This window comes from Rhamphochromis longiceps, linkage group LG12 (genome assembly GCF_057381845.1).
Source record: "Rhamphochromis longiceps isolate RC_006_pf linkage group LG12, R_longiceps_female_GT1.1, whole genome shotgun sequence".
Classification (NCBI taxonomy): domain Eukaryota; kingdom Metazoa; phylum Chordata; class Actinopteri; order Cichliformes; family Cichlidae; genus Rhamphochromis; species Rhamphochromis longiceps.
In genome coordinates, this window is record NC_140568.1 from 9,961,447 (window position 1) to 9,983,807 (window position 22,361).

The 22,361-nt window shown below is 39.7% G+C and overlaps 2 protein-coding genes and 1 long non-coding RNA gene across 8 annotated transcripts; 1 reads left to right on the plus strand and 2 right to left on the minus strand.

Moving 5' to 3' along the window:
* Nucleotides 1–1,559: 1,559 nt before the first annotated feature.
* LOC146656895 (general transcription factor II-I repeat domain-containing protein 2A-like) lies at nucleotides 1,560–2,192 on the minus strand. The gene has a single exon (XM_085425926.1). It carries the CDS (start codon nucleotides 2,190–2,192, stop codon nucleotides 1,560–1,562), a length of 633 nt encoding a protein of 210 aa, XP_085282052.1.
* A 3,500-nt stretch (nucleotides 2,193–5,692) lies between these two features.
* Nucleotides 5,693–7,588, minus strand: LOC146656896 (uncharacterized). Its single transcript, XR_014913976.1, has 3 exons — nucleotides 7,345–7,588; nucleotides 7,089–7,213; nucleotides 5,693–5,922 (listed from the first exon to the last, which is right to left on the minus strand). It is a non-coding gene; the product is annotated as an uncharacterized LOC146656896 (long non-coding RNA).
* A 1,263-nt stretch (nucleotides 7,589–8,851) lies between these two features.
* LOC146656897 (uncharacterized) lies at nucleotides 8,852–22,108 on the plus strand. Of its 6 annotated transcripts, none has more exons than XM_085424687.1 (7): nucleotides 8,852–9,118; nucleotides 9,250–9,663; nucleotides 10,609–11,665; nucleotides 11,811–12,127; nucleotides 12,336–12,521; nucleotides 20,006–20,076; nucleotides 21,999–22,108. In XM_085424687.1, exons 3-7 carry the CDS (start codon nucleotides 11,028–11,030, stop codon nucleotides 21,999–22,001), a joined length of 1,215 nt encoding a protein of 404 aa, XP_085280813.1. In that variant the 5' UTR covers nucleotides 8,852–9,118; nucleotides 9,250–9,663; nucleotides 10,609–11,027; the 3' UTR covers nucleotides 22,002–22,108. The 6 variants fall into 6 exon arrangements, with proteins under 6 accessions (XP_085280813.1, XP_085280808.1, XP_085280812.1 ...); XM_085424682.1 differs by lacking the exons at nucleotides 20,006–20,076; nucleotides 21,999–22,108 and adding exons at nucleotides 16,072–16,132; nucleotides 16,203–17,020 and having other exon boundaries at nucleotides 10,611–11,665; XM_085424686.1 differs by having other exon boundaries at nucleotides 20,006–22,108.
* Nucleotides 22,109–22,361: the final 253 nt, after the last annotated feature.

The following is a 22,361-nucleotide window of genomic DNA, read 5'->3' on the forward strand; positions in this document are numbered from 1 at the left end:
GCAGCTGCCTGCCTAATATAACATAACATCACCACAATATTTTACATTAAATGAGGAAATGTATCTTTGTTTCCTCAGCTAAGACTGCTTGGCTGCTGTAGCTTGTGTTTATGTTGAGAGTGACATCTGATTTAAAAGCAAGAAGCAAAAGCCACTGAGCACCATCAGGCAGCACAGAGGCAATGCTACAAATTTAAGGAACGAAGGTCAATTCTTTGTGTGTGTACATGCACAGAGCACATGTGCACACGGTTGTGCAGATTAACTCACAGATGTATATGACAACTCACGTTTGTGGCATTGACATTGTTTTCCAATCTTAAATGTAATACATACATTTCCGTCATTGGCCATAATTCTTGCAAGGAAGGGACTCAAAGGTCACAAGTTATTAAATCAAATTAATTAAACACACCATTAAAAGAAGTTCACTATTCACTCCTTAACACATTGAAAATAGTGACATCAAGGGAAAAACATGCAGTGCAGCACTATCAGATGCCAGTGACGGTTGGGCTCAGTGATGAATCAGGTGAGCTGGATTCATGGCTGAATCAAGACATAGGTTCCCCTGCTGTGGTCAGTGAGGGAAAAACAGTGGCGAAAAAAAACACGACGTTTCAAATGTGAAGTTCATATTAATACAGGTTTTGTTTCTAGGCAATTGTGCAGATGCAGGCTCTGGGCGGAGCCAGGAGTTTAACAGATTTAACATAATAACTACACTGATTTCATTTCCTAACACAGGATGACAAGACTGGGGCAACGATACTCGAGAGGAGAATTTCTGATACTTTCTGAGATATGATGTCACTAACCTTTTCTTTTAATTTCTAGCTCCAGGTGAATTGACACATGGGAGTGTGTCAAAAAGGGGGAAGATGAGTTTTAACATCAAACAATGGTTTTATGAATATTCTATGACTTTATTTGTGTGTTTAATAATTTAGGTATGGTAAAACTTAAGCTTGTAATGACCCAAAAGTTCCCAGACTTTTTTAGAGAACCAGTGAGAAGTTTAAAGCATGATTTGCATGTTTAAGCATTAATGATTGAAATAAACGGAATAGCGTTTAGAGCAGGGGTATTAAACTAAAATTTGAGGAGGTCCAGTTGGAGAAAATCTTCTCAAGCAGAGGTCCGGGACATCATAATGTCTAACTTATGTTATGATTGTGATAGAGAAGCAACCTTTTTTTTTTTTTTTTTTTTTTTAATTTATATCTGAACGTATGAACAATAGATTGTCAAATCAATGAAAATACAAGTTAAAACATTTCAACAAAATTTATTGTTAACACTGAAACACACAGTAGGCCTACATTAGAAATAGGGCTGCTGTTTAAAATGAATTAGAGAAAATAAATAAAATGGCTAAATTGTGCATCTTAAAACAAAGTGATTAATTTCAGAAAAAAAAAGTTTCCCTTTTTCTTTACATTTTACATCTCGACTAAACAGTCTCAATACATTTTCAACAGATAACATCAAAACATTTTAACAATTTTACAGTTTCTCTTTCTTTCCCCCTTATATTCCACGTCCCAACTTTCTGTTGTTCAGTGAGAGAACTGAGCTTTAGTTCGCTCTACTAGGATTTTAAATCTGGGCTGGAATGGTGTCAGGGCCATTCTCATACACATGTGTAGGTGCTCATTGGTGATCCTGGAACGATATTTAGTTTTTATTATGTTCATTGTGGAGAAAGCTGCCTCACAGCTGTATGTGGAGCCAAACATGGCAGGTTCAGTTCTTCCAAACTGCTCTTTCAGGGCCACATCTGCTTGGAGATCAATTAGTTGCATTTGAAGAGGCCCAGCATTTGCCCACTTGAAGTGCTGTGTGACTTCCTTTGAGAACCCTCTGACATCAGTGATGGCAAATGGGTTCTTTATGAACATGGTGAGCTGCTGTCCAAAGCTGAAGCTATCAAAACGTTTGCTGAAGTTTTCAATCAGCTTATCAACAAAGTCAACAAAAGAGGACACATCTCTCTGTCCCTGAGCCTGTTCCTTCACTGTTGGGAAGTGTGCATAGTCTCCTTGCAGGTCTTCTTTGAACACTTCAAGTTTCCTCTGAAAGCAGTGGACAGCTGTCATCAGTTCACAAATTGAATTGTCCTTGCCCTGCAGCTTCAAATTCAGTTCATTCAGGTGTGAAGTGATATCAACCAAAAAGGCCACAATATCCATGTTTTTCCCATCATTTAAAAAGAGAGAAAAGTTTGTTGCTTTTTGACTTTCCAGCTCTTCCAAGAAAGCTGCTACTTCACTTCTGATGGACCAAAATCGCTCCAATGCCCTGCCTTTGCTAAGCCATCTCACATTGTTGTGAAGCAGAAGATCATCAGCGTGTGCATCAACTTCTCTGAGAAATTCCCTGAGCATGCGATGCTGACAAGAAGAAGATGCCCTGAGAAAATTAATCATTTTCATCATTGTTTTCATCACCTCAGCATACTCGTCTGACAGGGTGGAGCATAACACTGACTGATGAATAATGCAATGATAAGAGATTAGCTCGGGATTGTCCTCTTTCATTCTTGCTACAGCTCCTTTCTCTCTCCCCATCATAGCAGGGGCTCCATCTGTGGTTATTGAAACCACTTGGTTTGGCTCTATTCCTCGCTTTGTTAACATTTCCTTAATGGCCAGGTAAATATCCTCTCCTCTTGTAGTGCTGTGAAGGGAAGTTACACCTAGCAGGTCTTCACAGAACTCTTTCTTATCATTGTTGAAGAACCTTACATAAACTAACAGCTGAGCATTGTCGGACACATCAGTGGACTCATCTACAGCCAAGCCTACACATGGTGTCTTATGAATAGCTTCTTCCAGCTGGGATAGCACATCCTGAGCTAATAATTCACTTCTCTTTGTGGCTGTTGATGCTGACATAGGTATTTGCTTTATTTTGTCATGAAGCTCTTCTTTTTGTTTACCCTCAAGTAATGTTTCTGCTACTGCACTCATGCACTCTTTGACAACACCTGCATCTGCAAAGGGCTTTTTGTGTTGACCTAAAATCCAAGCAACTCTGAGGGAACATTCATGAGCACGTTGTTGGGCGGTGAAAGAACTGGTTAAGATCCTTGTGGACTGATCATATTGGGCTCTGAGACTGCTAATTTTCTGGGACCTGAGTTCAGACTTGGGTGGGTATGATTGTTCAAAAGCTTTGTGCTTTGTCTCATAGTGGCGTTTGACATTGCCACTTTTAATCAGTGCCACGGTTTCTGAACATATGAGACACACTGGTTTGCTGCTTGCGGCCGGAAGAATGAACATATATGCGTCAGTCCATTCAGTCTTGAAAGTTCTATTTTCGGTGTCTACTTTTCTCTTTTTTGAAAGCGCCATAGTTGTTTTACCTCTTGTGACTCCCGCTCACGTCTTGTCTCACTGTATCGTTAATCGTCTCGCTTGTCATTCACCTCTCACCATGTCTTTCCTCTGTCTGTCTGTGTCTGCACTCAGCGTTGCGATCGCCTTGAATGCGCAGATGTGATTGGCTAAGTAGTGTCACGTGGGTGGCGTAACTCGCACACAATTGGTTAGTATGTTCCCTGGTCTAATACAATGTAAGGTTACCGCTTAAAATTGAATCGCCCCGTCAAAATTAAATATAATTTAATATTTTGTTAACTATAGGTCCGGGTCCATATAGGATGGCGACTGGGTCCGGATTCGGACCCCGGTCCGCCTGTTAGTGACCCCTGGTTTAGAGGATAAAATCCCTGTGTTCATGAGAAGCTGAGTATCGCACTGGAGAGGAAATCGTAGGACGGAAGGCTGAAAGAAACACATGATTTTTGTAAAAAGGTGGCAAAGATTAGAAGTAAAAATGGTTAATTTGTTTTTGATTTCTTTTACTAAAATAAGTGGTTATTTTTATTTTCATATACGCATTGCAAATGTGCTCATAATGAGTTGGCACTCAGTCTTTAGAAGGTCATAAGCTTCGTTCGGCGTGATGGACCGGACTGATATATTGCAGGTATTGACTTTGAGTGCAGAGGGCTAAATGCAAACACGCTTACACACACATAGATTATGATTAGAATAAGTCCCTGGGCCAGAGAGTCCTGAACATTCTGAATATTCTAAACCAATTTTGAATCACTCGAGGAACAATGAATAACAACATTAGATTATTAAGGCTAGGCAGAGAGGTGTTTTGGTTTTCTGTCTTACAGAGAAAGGAACAGACACCAGACGAGGTCACGGAGATATGAGGATCCTTCGCAGCAGAGATAGGCGTGGAGACTGCCGAGACAGCAACTGGGGCCAAGGGTCATGCAGTTTGGGCTCTAGCTAGTCACCTCAAAAGGATGGATCCCATAAACACAGCAATAACCATGAAGGGGTTGGCAAAAAACCAGGAACACCAGACCAACGAGGTTCGAGAGGCTCTTGGTAAAAAGGGGGACACGGCTGTGACCCCAGAATACACAGATCGTTGTTTGAAAATCGGGGCAGAATAATCCCCTGATCTGTGCAACGACTGAAGGGTGGTCTAACCCCTGAGGTCGAAGAAAGAAGAGCAGAGAATCACCCGACTGGAAGACACTGATAGCTGCAGCAATAAAGTAAAGGTTAAAAGCTCCTTGGACAGAGGTTCTAGTCTGAGTACGTTTGAAAGGTACAAGGTGGCACCAAAATGAGGTTGGGGAAACTGGAGCACCAAGATAAAGCTGTGGGAGAACTGGAGAGCGATGGGAGTGTCATCTGTAACTACTATTGTTGTTGTAATCATAGTTTTTCTTGCATCTGAACTGTGCAAACACAGAGGTCATCCAATATGGTCCACTCGTTAAACGGGGACACAGGGCCTCAGGACTAAGAAGAAGAAATGGACCTCGCAAACCTGGATTCTAGGGTGTAAGTGATCTCTTTTAAAAGAGATCAAAGGGGGACTGTGAGATTATTATATTATCTTATGCCACGTTATGCCCCTGATTAATGATTGTGAAATTATTATGTAGTTTTAGTTTGCATTATTCTCCTGAATTAGAAGAAGGTGATAACTATTACATTTGTTAAACTGATTTGTATTACATTAGGCTGCTGATTTATTGTGAATGAATGATATTGTTTTATGATGCATTATACTGCTGAGTTATAAGAAATACTGTTTTCAGAGAGTCAGGACCTTGCTTTTTCTGATAATAGAGGAGACAGAGAGCACATTCCACGGGAGCTTCACTCCCACCGTTGTTAAAGGTAGACGAAATAGGGACCCAAGGCCATAAGTCATAAGTCAGGCTCTCTTCTTTATAACCTCTTAGAGTTCACCTGTATGTTTATATACCTGTGTGTGCTCACCATCAGGTAATCAGTTTTAAAAAGCTATGAGTGCAGCCCTGAAAGCTTACATATTATTTCTAAATCACTTCATGTAATGATAACAAGCCATCCTTTCTCTAGTGGGGTCTCACAGCTTTTATCTTTATAATCTTTCTGGTTGATTTGTAATATTAGAAACATGACTGCTGTCTTTTATCTGTGTGACTATACGGCCTGTTTCAGACATGACAACCAGACAGTGTCTGAAGTTATCTTTAATACATGCAACACAGCTGGAGATAGTCCAGACACTTTCTCACTTCTGATGATAATATTTTTGGTTTAGGTATTGTTGCTTTCTGGCTTGAAGCTTATCTACAAAAGCAGTTCAATAAGGAGAGATCATGTGGAAAAACCGAACATGATTTATTGAGATACAGAAATAAATGTAACTGTTAGGCAGTTAGACTCCAATGACCCATCATAGCAGAAGAAATCTCAGCAGTGACAGGATTTTGCATAAGCCACACCCCAGAGTCAAAATGCTGGTAGTGATGAAGATGGAGGCTGGGACAGGGTTCTGAGTGACCACGGTGAGGAGGAGAAAGGAGAGGAGGCGGGCTGCATAGCTGAGGATCTGAAACACAGAATGGTAGAAGCAGAAGAGCAACAGATTTAAAGCATGCAGAGTGGAGGCTGGCAAGAGCATGACTGGAATAAAGTAATGATGTCAGTACTGAGTTTGTGCTGGAAAATGAATAGATATAAACTAACAGCCACCAGGAAGCAGACAGATGACTTATTACAGACATGCCTTGTTTAAATTATGTATAAGCATCATTTTCTATGTCATCAGAATGTATCTGTATTATAGTTTTAGCTTTAGTCTTTTTATTAAAAGTTGGATGTCTGCATAATTGTAGACTATATGTCTGGTATGTATCATCTCAAGACTGTCATGATACAGTCTGAGTTATGACAGTATAGGTACGTAATGCAGAAAAATTGCTCCACAGGCCATAACACTATATAATCTAAATAAAATGATAATGAAATAAAAATTAAAAGCAAAGTGAAAAATAAATGTTATCCACAATAAGTAAATTGAAAATGGTGTTTAACTTTTGATAATGTAACACAACCTTTGTCCCAACCAGGACTCGAACCCGCGCTCAGACAGTTCAGTGTAAAAAAAACCCCATTTTTTTCCAATGCCCGAAAAGCTGCGATTTGATTGGCTGTTTCTCCGTTACACCTATACGCGAGGAGAACAACTGAGATAATCCATCCAAAATACGAGGTTAGTCATTCATATACTGCTGCATGGGCTGGGCTGTAGTTACATCCTAAGGTTTTAAAAACTGAGCTTAAATAAATGATTAGCGGTAATAAAAGCCGAGGGAGGTCAACAGGGATCACTGACAGTCAGTGATCCCTGTTGACCTCCCTTTCTTTTGAGATCAAATAGAAGAAAATACATAACATTAAACATGTTAACAACACAAAAGCCATATTAAACGCAGACTACTTTAGACCCGGAAGTAGGATTCGTGGCGTCATCACTGAACAACCGGATATGAATGGAGCTCACCGCAGTGTAATTTACAGTTAATTTATGGTCATTTACTGTCAGGGGTGGAAGTAATGAATTACAAATACTCACGTTACTGTAATTAAGTAGATTTTTTGGGTACTTGTACTTTTATGAGTAATTTTTCAAGTGTGTAATTTTACTCATACTTGAGTACAACTTACACCATGTAATCTACTGAGTACGCCCACAATTTGAATTAATATTCAAACCTTTCGTCTGCATTTTTGCAGCCAATAAAGCCGTGCAATCCCGACCGGTGTTCCAGATCTACTGGCGTTTAGATCAACTGGCGTTGGTCGAACAGATGTGTGGCAGTCTTGCGTTTCAGTAGCTCCTACCGACAAACCAGCAAAAAAAAAAAACGCCAAATGTGTCATCTGTGACACTTGTGAGGTTATCTCAAACACACTCCGTCAGTCTTGATGCTGTTGAACAACAAAATGTTTAAAAATGTGGCGAGTTTACCTGGTGATATCCTCGTGCGCGACGCGATCGCGAAAACAGCAAACAAGTAACACCACGCCGTTGTTGTTCACGGGACAGCAAGAGTAAACGATCGGGAGACTCTTGTCGTCGTTATCGTTCCCCTCGCACGGTTTATTTCTCCGAATTCAGCGTTTTTGCTTCACAACTACAGCGTGCAGTTTACTTTGTGCACTAACATGGACTCGAGTCAACCAGCGCCACCTCTGGCCAAGTGCCACAGCCTACAGCCAGATCAACCTGTGACACACATCTGCACCACGTTTGAATTCGTGTCATGCACATTTGTACCTTTCAATTGTGTCTGTTTGTGCGTCATGCAAATAAACCTTTGGAAAGAATGAAATGATATCATATATTCCTTATTGGCCTACATTTGTACAAAATTCCAAATTATATACACAAAGTCATAGAAATCACCACTCCAATTGGTCATCATGATTTTAATATTCTCTTTTTCCATAACAATGAAATACGCCTTGGACAAATATGACACATCAATATTTCATTAGTGTTGTCACATCACATCCTGTAAGCATCGTCTGTCTGTGTCTTTTCCCTGAAAATGAATATTTCCAGCCAATATAGGCAATTCATCAACATGGCTGGAGTTATATACAGTCTGTATAAGTGTGGTTAATCTAATGAACATTTGTAAGGAGACGGCAGTTACTGTGAATTCACAGCAGTTACACAGTGATTAGTAATAAACAGCCAGTGAGAGTGAGTGGATATGACTGTTCCCACCACTAACACATGACCATAGGCCACTACTAGATTAACTTGTGACACATCTGCACCTGCTGCTATGATCACATTGAGTAGAGGCTGAGTGGCTGCACTTACCCCTGGTACATCCAAATCTGCCCACAAACATGTTGAAAGATGCAATGCCAGCAATGTGGATTGTCAACACTGAAAACAATCAGTAAGCAAAGACAACAGGGATCAATTTTTTCTGTTTATTTAGCACCCACAACATTTGTAGTCGCCTTCTGCACAGGGGAAGTCCACACACACCGTGTGGTACCACTTTCCACAGAAGGTGCAATCTGCAAGATTGAATGAGATTGTCAGAGTCATTGTCTGGCTGTTTATTACTAATCACCTGCTGTACATTCACAGTAACTGCCATCTCCTTATAAATGTTTATTAGATTGACCACACTTATGCAGACTGTATATCACAACCAACTCTAACATGTTTGTTTGCAGAGGGCAGACACAGACAGACTACGCTAACGACATGTGATGTTACAACACTGGTGAAATATTAGTGTGTTCACGACATTTTTCGTATGGGCAAAAGTATTGATATCAGGATGGTGATTCTTATGTGTATGTCATTTGGCATTTTGTACAAATGTAGGCTGATAATAAATACATGATATCATTTCATTCTTTCCAAAGGTTTATTTGCATGACGCACAAACAGACACAATTGAAAGGTACAAATGTGCATGACACGAATTCAAACGTGGTGCAGATGTGTGTCACAGGTTGATCTGGCTGTAGGCTGTGGCACTTGGCCAGAGGTGGCGCTGGTTGACTCGAGTCCATGTTAGTGCACAAAGTAAACTGCACGCTGTAGTTGTGAAGCAAAAACGCTGAATTCGGAGAAATAAACCGTGCGAGGGGAACGATAACGACGACAAGAGTCTCCCGATCGTTTACTCTTGCTGTCCCGTGAACAACAACGGCGTGGTGTTACTTGTTTGCTGTTTTCGCGATCGCGTCGCGCACGAGGATATCACCAGGTAAACTCGCCACATTTTTAAACATTTTGTTGTTCAACAGCATCAAGACTGACGGAGTGTGTTTGAGATAACCTCACAAGTGTCACAGATGACACATTTGGCGTTTTTTTTTTTTGCTGGTTTGTCGGTAGGAGCTACTGAAACGCAAGACTGCCACACATCTGTTCGACCAACGCCAGTTGATCTAAACGCCAGTAGATCTGGAACACCGGCCAATTTAAGACGTAAGCAAAGAATAAACTCTGATGCAGCAGCAGGCACAGGTGTCTGGAGGTGCTACATGGTGGAGTACAAACTACTTTATAGACGGAAGATGTGGAGACAAAGAAGCCAAAATGGAGACAGAGGACAACTGTCAACCATGAAAACGACGTAGAAAAGACGGAGGACGTGTGCCCGTGGCCATACCTGGAGGAATTTTTCATGTGCAGAGGGAGAAAAGGAGACAGCGTCCAGATGCAGTGCAAACTTTGTTTGACCTCTACAGTCATTTCAGCTTACAAGACTTCAGCGTCTAATCTAAAAAAAAAAAAAAACACATTGAGGTAAGAGGTTTTACAACTATACGTGTACAATATTGCCTTCTTATTTTTCATGTGTGTTAAGGTTATTAGTTTGGCTGAGATATTGTCACCGCCATTGGTTAGCCTGATATTAAAATAAGACGGAGCTAGCTAATGTGCGTGTGTGCATGCATAATTGAGCTAAATTCGTAGGAATGTTTTAGCTTATTATTTGGATAACCACCGTCATTACAATAAATTAAATTTGTAGTCATTTAAAACTCACAGGCCTACAATCAGCTGGCCTATATAAAAAACAAAAACAAAATTTGAACACAGTGCTGAGCTGCATCTCAAATTAATCTTCCAGCTCTCAGCTGACATGTACCAGAGCCCGCTTGATGGATCAGTTGATCAGGATCATTGGCCTGATATAGGTCTATCATAGTGACGTGGCTCTTAATCAGTAGGGTTATATGTTTCCCAATATGATATTTTTTTTTAAAGAACATAATGTGGATTGTTTTTATTTGTTAGCTGTATGGGCAGCATTTTTGTGTATGTGATCCCTTTCCTTAAATTACATTTGCTATATACACATATTTTGCTCTCTTAGTATTTTTAGAACCTGACTAATACTGAAAACTTTAGGGTGATACTGATAAAAAGGACTTAAAAATTTAGATACTGATACATTGGTCGATACTCTTTTTACAGATAGTATACAGATTACAGAACTTGGAATGTATACAGAAATTCATGTTTTTCGCAATGATCGTTCAAAATTGGTTTACATTTGTAAATAAATACAGCAATATATCTGCAAAATTTGACCAATTCACCACTCTTTTATACTATGCTAAACAATCAAAGATTAGCTCATGTCTAGTTGAATGATGTTTTAAAAATGTTTTCCTGTAGTGTTAATCACAGTGATGTTATGAAGTAATGTATGAACCTGACGTATGATAATATTTATCTCTACAGAGGAAACATCCATCGAAGATTGAGCAGTACAATATCACTGTGGCATCAACATCTCGTCAGCGAAAGGCCACAGCCACACCAAACAAGCTCTCAGCAAATACACAAGCCAAGTTACCAGACCTGATGTTGAGAGCTGCAAACAAACATGTTCCACAAGCAACTGTTGACATGCTTGTCATCAATTTCATATGTGAGGGTCTACAGCCATTTGCAGTGGTAGAACAGCCATCTTTCAAAGAATTGGTTACCACATTACAACCTCAAGCCAAAGTCCTCTCCAGACCCACTGTCCGTGCCAGAATCTGTGAAGCTGCTGATCACATGAAGATGACTTTGGTTGCAGCATTGGATAAAGTCAAATTTGTTGCTACCACTACTGATTGTTGGTCAGCTCATCAGAAAAGTTACCTTGGAGTCACATGCCATTGGAGGAAGAGTCCCTGGAAAGAAGATCTGTAGCACCAGCATGCAAAAGATTGAGAGGGTCTCACACATTTGACATGCTTGCTGGTGCGCTTGATGATATCCATTGCCAATACAAGATTAGAGGCAAAGTTGTAAGAACCACAACTGATATGTGGAAGGCCTTGACAAAGTTGGATCCACTGTTTGGGGCACAAAATGATGCAGATGAAGCTGAAGATGAAACAGACCCAGAAACTATTGACCTGACTGACCATATTGACTACCATGAGGCAAGTGCAATTCTTGATGAAGACTCTGGTTTGGAGTATCAACTCCCGTCTCATCAGCGATGTGCATGTCACCTGCTAAACCTTGTGGCAACATCTGATGCTGCCCTAGCAGAGAGCATGAATGAAACCTACGAGAGGCTCTCCCGTGCATGCTTTGCAAAATGCCAGGCCATTTGGAACAAAACTGGCCGATCTCATTTGGCTAATGAAGTGGTAGAGGACAAGTGTGAGCTACAGATCATTCGTCCCAATGCAACACAATGGAATTCAACCTACCTTGCCATTGAAAGGATAATACGCATCATTGATGAGAAGGGGGAAAATGCCATCAGGAGCATTTGTGAGGAGTTCAAGGTGAAAATGTGAGTAAAATTGGACACCTACCAATATGGTTGCAAATCTTGTGAATTTTCCTTAATGGATGGTTAAAAACGTGAGCAGACTCTTAATATTAAATCAGAAGATCCCTGTTATAGTCATGGTGGGTTTTGTTGTTGTGTCTTACAGGTTGAGTCCTGCAGAAGTTGCATTCCTTAGGGAGTACTGTACCACCATGAAGCCACTGGTGAAAGCTTCAAACATTCTTCAGTCTGAGTCCACTTCCTTTATGGGATGGCTCCTGCCAGTAATCCAACAACTACTGTTCAAACTTAGCAGGCTGGAGACATCAAGCAAGACATGCGTGCCACTCATCAGAGTCCTGCAAAATGGCCTTCAAAAGCGTTTTGGAGCGATGATGGAGGATCCAGAGTTGGCTGCAGCTGCAGTCCTCTTACCCAAGTTCAAGACTTCCTGGACTGACAGAGCAGATGTAACAGAGGCTGGTAAGGATTCATGTGATCCCATTTTTGTGTATTTTTACATTTGAACACATGCTTAAGTGAGTATTTCACCTAATACATTGTAAGTTATTGATGGTCTGTCCCGAATACTAAACAATCCTTTTTGAGAATTTGCCGTTTTTAAATTTGTGTTCAGGAATAATCACTGAAATTTAAATAACAAAATTGTGTTATCTACTTGCAATTACAGCCTTGACATACATCAAACAACATCTTGAAACGACAGAGCATGAGAGTGAGGATCAGCAAAGAGAGTCATCTGATGAAGATGAATTCTTCTCCAGACCAATCTCCAGAAGGCTGCAAAGTGCAGTTGAGCTTGATGGTTACCTTGCTTGTGCCACAGACACCATGGAGCTGCTGCACTCCTTCTCAGGTATCAAAAACCTCTCTCTTAAACTGAACACAGCTCTGCCTGCTTCTGCTGCGTGTGAACGACTTTTTAGCTGTGCTGGTCTACTCTTCACAGCCAAACGAAGTCGGATTGCCTCTGTTAATTTAGAAAACCAGCTCTTGCTGAAACTGAACAAAAGGTTCAGAAAGTAAAGTGTGCTTGAATGTCCAGCTTGAATGAAAAAAAAAATACACAAAGCTGGAGTTCTTCTGTGTCTTTACGTGGCCAGCTGCCTCTTCTTCTCCCATTCTCTCTCCCTCTCTCTCCTGTTGCTACTTAAATGATGAAACTGATCAATGATCAGCTGATCGCTTTTCTCTCTTGTTTGTTTATCGCGCATTTCGAGCCAGAAAGAGGAAACCAGCGGTGGTCGCTCTAAACAACAGCAGCAGGTTAAAACTTGATCAGCTGCTATTAGAATTTATTTAATATTACTTTCTAGTATCAGCTGATGTTGGCTGGAGCCACAGCTGTAACAGCTGCTGGTCATGATATCGGTTTGGATATATGGTGAGAGGGAAACGTGAAGATGAAACCAGGAGATGTCCTTACTGAATCATCAGAGCTGAACAGGTGATGGAGAAACAGGTTTACCTTTTAGGTGACATGAATAAGTTGAAGGGAAGTTATGAACTGTTTCTGAGAGACAAATAACATCAGGATCCTTTTTTACTGACAGCTGGTAACTGTGCAGGGACGGGTCTAGCAAAGTTTTGCAAGGGGGCAGGTAACCATATACATGCACTGTTTATAAGATTGGGGAAACCTGCAGTCAGCTGAGACTGAAGAAGTCAATTGGATGAGTGACGAAACGTTTTTCCCACAAAACGTAAAGTCCAGATGAACAGAATCAACTTTTGGAGATACTATATAGCTCATGCTAATATCACATCTTCACATTTTTCTTTTTAGAGGTAACAATAACTTTGCATTCTCGCTACTCACCATGCTCTAAAACAGGTATATGTTAGCAATGACATCATTTAACAAATGTTTTTAAAATTCTAGCCGTGCTAATTAGCCTTAGGATTGGTTGAGGTCTGTGCAAGCCTTTGGAACAAAATCAGTCTTTTAAAGCTCACTATTTTCCAGGTGAGCCTATAGCACATTTGTTAAAGTCAGTCCGGATTGTACAGCTTCTAATCAGAAACAATTAAAGTTTGTTTCTTTTTTTCTGCTCATCAATCTTTTTCTGTAAGTAGTTACCGAAATACAGTCAACCTTTCTTCATTTTCCTAAGTGTGTGTGTGTATATGTGTATGTATGTATGTATGTATATATATAAAAATATAAATAAAAGTAACAAAAAAAAAAACAAACCACAACGCCCCCCAGTCCCACACAGATCAACACAACCATCAAACATATTAGAGGAATATAACAGTAACAAAAGTAGATTTAAACAGGCAATACCTCTAGACTAGCAAAATAAGAGATAAAGGGTTGCCACTTGTGAAAAAATTTGGCTGTGCAACCTCTCAACGTATATTTAATTTTTTCAAGTTTTAAAAAAAACATGACATCTTCAAGCCACCGGGAAACAGTAGGATACTTAACAGACTTCCAATGCAACAATATTAGACGTCTTGCTAATAGGGATGTGAAGGCTATAATATCCTTTTGTGTGGAATCAAGTGTAAGTGAGCGAACAGGAATCCCAAATACAGCAATCAGAGGACAAGGATGAAGAGTTACCCCAAGAACAGTTGACATAATAGCAAAATACCCTGTCCAGAAACCTTGTAGTTCAGGACACAGAAAAAACATGTGGCTAAGGTACGACCAGTACTTTTAACATTTTATCAATTATTTACCAAATTAAAAAACAACATGTGGTAACTTATTTTTAATTTTGCTGCATACAAGTTGAATGAATGCTTACTGGATCTAGAACACCATTTAGATCATAACAGCTCCTGATCAGGATGAATTTCATTTTCAAATCAAATTTCATGTCGCAGTTTCACACTTTTGTAACATATTATTTCAAAGCTTGCTTATGGGCTTGTTTTGGAGCAGACCAACAGTCAGGCTCGTCTTCACCCTTACTGTCAGACTCTGAATTGATGGTTCTGCTATATCTCACCTGGCTGAGTGGGGACACATGTACTAAACGTTAGAGTTCCCACTGCAGGAGCTTGGGTTTGAGTCTGCCCTCGACCGTTTCCTGTGTGCCATACCGCCTCAGTCTCTCCCCACCTTCCTGCCTCATGTTCTGAAATCTCTTCCTCTCCATCAACTTTGAGTTTCTTTGAGTGGAGCTTCTTTTGCAGCTGTGACAAAATATAGAATGGTTTCTGCAACCAGGGGAGTAAAATGTGCTGCAGTGTGAGGGCGCACAGGTGTAGGTGTGGAATTTTACATATAAATATTATAGTTTACTTCATGCACAAGAAATGTAAACATTTAATCTAACCCACTTTTCATCAACTACATAACCTTTATTGGAGAGTACATTCATAAATTGTGTGTATCACACACACAAACACACATCCACTAAACTCTCTCGTTTTATATCTCTCCCTCTCTCTTGTGAATGATGGAAGTTTGGTGGACTGTGTGGTTTGTCTGGCTGAAAGTTGTGTTTTTTTTATGTGTGGTGTGTTGTGAGGCTGATTATGAGTTAGTGTAATTGTGTATGGTGTTGTTAGCGTAGTTTATGTGGCGTTAGTGGTTTTTCCTGGATGCAGAGCAGGTCAGTATGCCGTGGACTTTTACACCACCATGTTAGGGATGGAGTAAAGTAATAAAGCTTGAGTGGAGAAGCTGCTGCAGGGGCTTCCTCAGCTGAGCTCTGAGGACAGAGCTGTCCTGGATGCTAACTTTTCTTTGGAGGAGATTAGTGCTGCTGCTGGTCAGCTGGCTCCTGCACAGGGTGGGCTGCCTGCAGACTTCTGTAAAAGACTGTTACTGGCATCGAGCCATCATGTGGGGCTCTCTCTTCTCCCTAAAAAACAGAGATTTGTCTCTGCTTAGAAATGGAGACGTGGCTCTGTTATGCACAGATTACTAACTTCCTTCAAAAGTACTGGCCACCAGGCCGAAACACTTTGTGAAATGAATCACTCACAGGGATCAGTCGTACTGTGTACCACACAGCTCTAATGTGAACAAGAGTTTTCTCATGAGAGACTTGGTAGTTATTTGTAAATTGTACAGTTTGATGTTGGAATAATTTCTTTAGATTAAGAGAAAGTGTTTGATAGGATTGACAATCTTTTTTGTTTTTCCATTATGAGAAGTTTTGCTTTTTGGAGGTGGATTTTTGTCACTTTTGGGGCTGTTGTATCAGGCGGCTTTCTGTTTTGTGAAAGTGGATGATGGGCTGAGCTGCCCAGTATAAGTTTGGAGAGGATCTAACTGGAATGTCCTGTTTCTGGAATATATATTGATATTGGTATATTTGTTAGAATTTTTAATCTTTGTTGAATGTTTTAAGAGATAAATAAGCAAAGTTATCTAGATTTATGTTGCCAGGTTTATGTCGGAGGCCTCTGCTGGTGTTGTCATTGTTTTTCTGTTTTCATTACAGATCAGAGTGATGTGGACTTTCTCAAAAGATGTTTAGATTTGTATGAGAACCTTCAGCAAAGGTGAGCTGGTGAAAAAATATGGTGTAACAGGTTTGTTGGTGGTCATATAGAGACTTTTTTTTTTTTTTAGGAAAAGAAGAGTCTCGGAGGTTGCCATGGAGACGGTCTGTGTCAGACTGTCTAAACCAAAAATGGATGCTGTACATACACTGATAAATGTCATTTCAGGAGTGGCCAGATTGAAATCCAGAGAAAACTATGCTAGAGGTGAAAGGTCAAACATTGGTCATCATGTTGAGATTTTTTTTAATACCACAGACTGACAAAGAAAACTGAAATTTGTGAATTTTAAAGGTGTGCAAGATGTGCTGTGTTCAGTCGCAGGGCCTTGCCCTTTTATTTCATTTGTCTTTGGTTTCGAGTTTTTATTTGTGCTCTTGTAATTATTTTGTGATAAAACTTTTTCTATTTTGAGATCAAGATTCAAGTGGAAATCTTTGTGTGTCTGTCTCTCCCTTGGTTTCTGTAGAGGTACAGTGTGGGGGCGCCTGGATAAATGTTAAACAGAAGCTAGATGTAGTGTTCCTCCACTGTCCGTTAAGGATATGAGGAAAAGAAATGGTCAAGAACAAAGTGTATGGTGTATTTATAAAAGAAAATGGCTTTTAAATTGTATACCAAAACGACCACCAGAAAGTCAACTACAACTTGTTACATAATCATCATGACTGTTGTATCAGTTTAACAGTTTATGGGTTGACTTCTTTCGGTTCATTCACTGTTTACATCATGAAGGAAAAAGAAGGCAACAGGCTGAGAAATGAAGCTGTTGTGTGTCTTTGTGGCCACACGGGGGCAGTGCTGCATAAATAGTAGAATCTCTTCCTGGACACTTTTTCTGGACCTCTTTTTAAATGACTAATAAAGACAACAACAACATGAATTACATCAGGATCTGATATGGTTGTCTTTTTTTGTTGAGCTTTATATATTTCAGAATGCCTAGAGTTTGTTTGTTTCCCATGTTTTGTGATACAGAACATCTCCTCTCAGACGGCTGTTGTCTCATAATGGGTCATTACCTGGTCTGATGGGGTGTTTGTTCCATTTATAAATCAAGTGATTGATTTGTGAAATGAGAGATGGCCTCTGACCTGCTGACTGGTGTCTGATCTTCTCTGCTCCCCTCAAATTTGACAACTACTCGGCTAATGTGATGGTGGACAGGAAGTCACTAAACCTGGGACTCTGGAAACACATTTCTAGGGATAAAAAGTTAATGTAGATCGTTTCAGGAGATAAATATTAAATGATCGATTTGGCGATTATACTAATATAGTAAGAAAAGAATGTATGAAGAAAAGATTTTTTATCTATACACTTAAGCAACGACCAGAGTCTTAGAATTGCGCTTTCACCAGGTTTTACTTGACTGAACAACAGAACTTCTCTGTCTCCTTTATAAGGGGTCACATCCTGAGTTACACAATGAGTCTTTCAAATGTGTGCGATAACCCACTGCATGTGTAGTCGTGCTGAGACCGCGTGGTCTTATTTTTATTACCCCTTGATTCAGCTGTGACCTGCTTATCAAGTCTTTTTACAAGTACATCATAATTATCTGCTCTGTGCAGACATAAGTTGAGCAATGGTTTAACAAACTTTCCCATCAAAAACATGAAGGTTTAGCTTTAAGCTTATTTGTCCAAACAACAAAGGATAAACTGCCAGCACCTGGACTGAAACAGAACATAGTAGTGTTGGATGTAAGTAAAGGAAATACAAGTATAACTGTGACTATGGAACAAATCTCCTTCAATGTTAAACCTTAATGTTAACCTGATTGTGTTTATTAGAAAAATCAGCCATTACAGTGTCTGTGATTGCTTCACATAGTTAGTTAACTTTGGTTGTCTGTGGGTTTGTGTCAAACTTGGAGTGGAAAAAAAGCATAAAAACTGTGGAAGATGCAGACTGTGAAAGTCTAGTTTATTTCATGAATACAATTATTTTTTTTACAGTCGCTAGAACAAAGTAGCGTACATTCATGATAAAGTAAATACCACAACACAACATGGACAGTAAGAAGTAAACTGAATTGTCTTAGAACTTATTATATTCTTTAAGCTTAAAAGCAACACCTAGGATTCGACTGTTTGTGTTTTAAACCTTTTATTCAAAACTAGTATGTGTCAACACTTCTTTCTCCCAGCAGCATTATTGAAGTGACACTTTAACGACACTTTACCTGCTGATGCTTCACATCACAATCTTTATGACGAAAAAGCTCAGATGTCTGTGCTGTCACTTGTTATGAAAATGGACAGAACCTGGGCTCAGGCTTCCTCTTCTTCTTTCCTTCCTCTTTAATAATAACCATAGATCAGTAAAATAGCCATATTTTTAAACAAATGATTGTGATGAAGAGAATTTTTTTTTCTAGTGTGCATGAACTCAAAATCTTTTAAGTTTAAATCTTTTTTGTTTACCAATAACTGGGGAAATCCAAACTTGATGTACCAGGTCAACTCAGCGAGCTCCTGTCTTGACCTCCCCTCTGTGCGTGCGCGCGTGCGCACGCACGCACGCACGCACGCACGCACACACACACACACACACACACAGAGTATCATCATAAATGCCATGATATCTTTCTTGTTCAAATAGTTTATTCACTTAACAAAGAGGTAGCTTGGAAACTCAGTAAGAAGGAGGAAAAATAGTTTAAGGACATTTTCTCAAATAAAGAGGATTTCATCATCTTTCTGTTCATAATGGGGCGATTGTGGCTCAAGAGTTGGGAGTTCGCCTTGTAACCGGAAGGTTGCCGGTTCGAGCCCCGGCTTGTACGGCTGCGGTCGTTGTGTCCTTGGGCAAGATACTTCCCCCGTTGCCTACTGGTGGCGCCAGTGTCGGGCAGCCTCGCCTCTGTCAGTGCGCCCCAGGGTGGCTGTGGCTACAATGTAGCTTGCCATCACCAGTGTGTGAATGGGTGGATGACTGGTTGTGTAAAGCGCTTTGGGGACCTTAGGGACTAGTAAAGCACTATACAAATACAGGCTAAATAAAAGAAGAGATACATCAGAAACAAATCAGTAGATCCAGAAATTATAGAGTCAAACTCTTTTCAGCTGTAGAGGTACACTTCATGCACTCCTTAGCGTACAGTTCAAATGCCTGTGTTAGGGTGCATTGTTTCAGTTTCATTAAGTCTTCTTGCAGTTACATGATAATTATTATGCTGGAGTGATCAAAGCTCATAAACATCTGAGTTACACAATGAGTCTTTCAAATGTGTGGAATATCCCAGCTGTAACCTTTGCTTTCAATTTGGTTAAATTTGGCATTCAGATCACAGACTAAACAACAAGTACAGTAGGTCTTCCACTCCACAATTAAAAATAGCAACACTCATGCAAGGCTTTATTCTCCATAGAGTCAACATAAAGCAACATTAAATAATGGATCTTTCATCTGAAAAAATTACAGTTTGTATAAATTTACACTGAAGACCAAAATACACACACATACATAAAACCCATAAATCACTAAAACCTATTAAAACACATGGAAAATTACCTCATTTGTTGTGCTATTCAAAGATGTGTATGTGTGTGTATTCAGGCCAAGTCATAAAGAAAGCAATAGAGGTCAATATACTTTATGTTCTACAGTCGCTGCAGATTAATGAATTATAGTGGAAACTTGAAGATCCTAGGTATAGTAGTTTGTGGGAAATAAATACAGTGAAGTGACCATTTAGCTCTTGTGGCATGAAACTGCTTAGTGCATTATTATTTGCTTTTCTACAATATGATATTTGTTTAATAATTGATTGATTTAGTGCATAAAATAGTTGATAAATAAAATGTTAAATATCTAATCTAAGGGAGTGTCTTTGACACATGCTGACTGCATTCTTCTTATAACCAGAACAGGAAGTGAGATCAGAGGAGAACAAGAGTGAGCAGTTTGGTGAAAGGAACAGGAAGGATGAAGAAGAGGTGAATATCCACACAGTTTAAAAGGAGACATCATGGCACAATAAGAGCACAAGCTCTAAGATGAAGACTGGTAATGATTAAAAACTGCACTAAATAGTATCATTCTGTGACTTCACACTTTAGGTAGTGCATAACATGTACCACTTTATATTAATTTTACTATATGTTTAAATAAATAAAAACAAATAACTTTAAAAGGTGCTGTTATTGAGTGAAAATTCAAAAGACTTCATGGCTGGGGAGAAAAAGGGAGAAAGATGGAGGAACACAGCACACATAAGAAACAGGTAAGAGTGGACATGAAGTCAAAGTCAGGGACATGTCCGATAATAAAGACCTTCCACCTGGCTACATATATGTCACTTCTGCTTTGCCCACATTCATCTATGGTGATCGCTCATAACTAAGCAGGGTGCTATGCTCTTATCAAACGATGATCCGAAACTGCTCTTAAAATAATTATTACAAGAATATATACATATTTTTTTTGTTATTTTTTTAGTTGAATATAAAATGTTTGTGTGTGATTGTCAGTACAAAGAGGAAGCGCGGACAGAGAGACTGGAACTAACAGAGATCAGGTGGATTTTTCACAACATCTACATGCATTAAATGGATGCGTTGTGTGCTTTTCAGTAGCACTCTGCTATTAATGTGAATAATAGCATTTAGCAACATTCACATCACTGTAAACTTGAACAGGATGAATGCCACTATACTGATGTGACAGACTACAAATCTGTTCTCCACTCTCTGAATTGGTGTACACGAGTCTCTGTGCTGAGTCTGCACAACAAAGTGTTTGGGTTTGCATGAATTCAAAAGCTGTCATTTAAAATCAGCTCTATTACCAGTTTGCTTCTTGTGCAGGTACGTGGAGTCGCAGGGGGATTTTGAACTGTCTGTATTGTATAATGGTACTTTAAATACTTGATGATTTGGTGGACCTGCCTCTATGTGGTTAAGAGACTGAAACAATGCCGTGCAGGTTTCTCCTCTGATCTGCTTTTTCTTAAACTGTTTTTGAAATTTACTGTCAACATGACTGTGCCATTGCATCGGGTTTTAAACTAAAGTGACCACCGTAAAGCTGATGTATTATATTAAAATCTGTTATTCTTAGACACTGCTGTAGGTCATCCAAAAATTACATTTCTTTTGAAGGCAACACTAAAAGCATGACATTAAGACTGAGCTGAGCCCTCCTAAAGGTTTGATGCTGGAGTCGCCCCTGATTGAGTGCTTCTCACACATTTATGATTTTGAACAATTTACAGAAAATAATATCAACAGTAAGTACTTTTAAAGACTTAACATATAATAATAGTTGCTGAATTCATGCAAGTCAAATAACTGATTGATCAACTACAGAAACAAAATTGTACTTCATGCGTTTCATGAGCACAAATCTTCATCTGTAAAATAACAACTAAAGATGTCAGATAATTGTAGTGAAGTCAAATGTACCAATTTCCACTTAGAAGCAGCAGAGAAGAAGCCACAAATGTGATGGAAAGACCGATGTAATGCCTCTATCACCCACTGTCCTTGCTGACCTGCATTGGCTTCCCGTTAAGTATCGCATTCAATTCAAAATCCTGCTGCTCACCTTCCGAATTATTAACGATATAGCTCCAAGCTACCTCATTGAGCTCCTTAGACATACACCCCTACGGTGTAATTTTACATGTAGTTGTTTTTTTTACTGTGTAATAATATTCAGCATTGCTATCAATACATTTTTCAAAAAATGCTTCTCTGTGCAAAATGGGATTAAAAACATAAACTGTGGGTGTGGCGGAGGTGTGGTCCGGGGCGCGGCTGCAGGGGAGGAGTGGTGCAGTGAGCTCAACGGGGCGATGCTGGTAAGAACAGCTGATGGCGATTTTGGACTGATGGTGGTTTTCCTTTCCTTTATATAGTGAGGTGGAGAGGAGCGGAGGAGAGAGACGCTGGGGAAACCGACCGCTGTCAGACGGTGTTCTGTTGTAATTCAGTGCACACTCTTAATAAATGTGGGATCTGATGACAACGACCTGTGTGTGGGTGTATCTGTGCCTAGCGTGTGTCACAGTGGGATACTGTTATTCCGTGATTTGAACCGGGGGAACAAATCGTGGCAGGATCAGCCTGATATTTTTTGTATCCCACTCTAACTTTACTGTATAAAGAGCTAACGTCTCCAAAATGTCACACAAGCGCTTATAAAATGCTCATCCTACCCAGTCATATGCAAAGTGTTAGAATCAACGTGTGATCCACCTGCCACTAAGAGATATTATTTC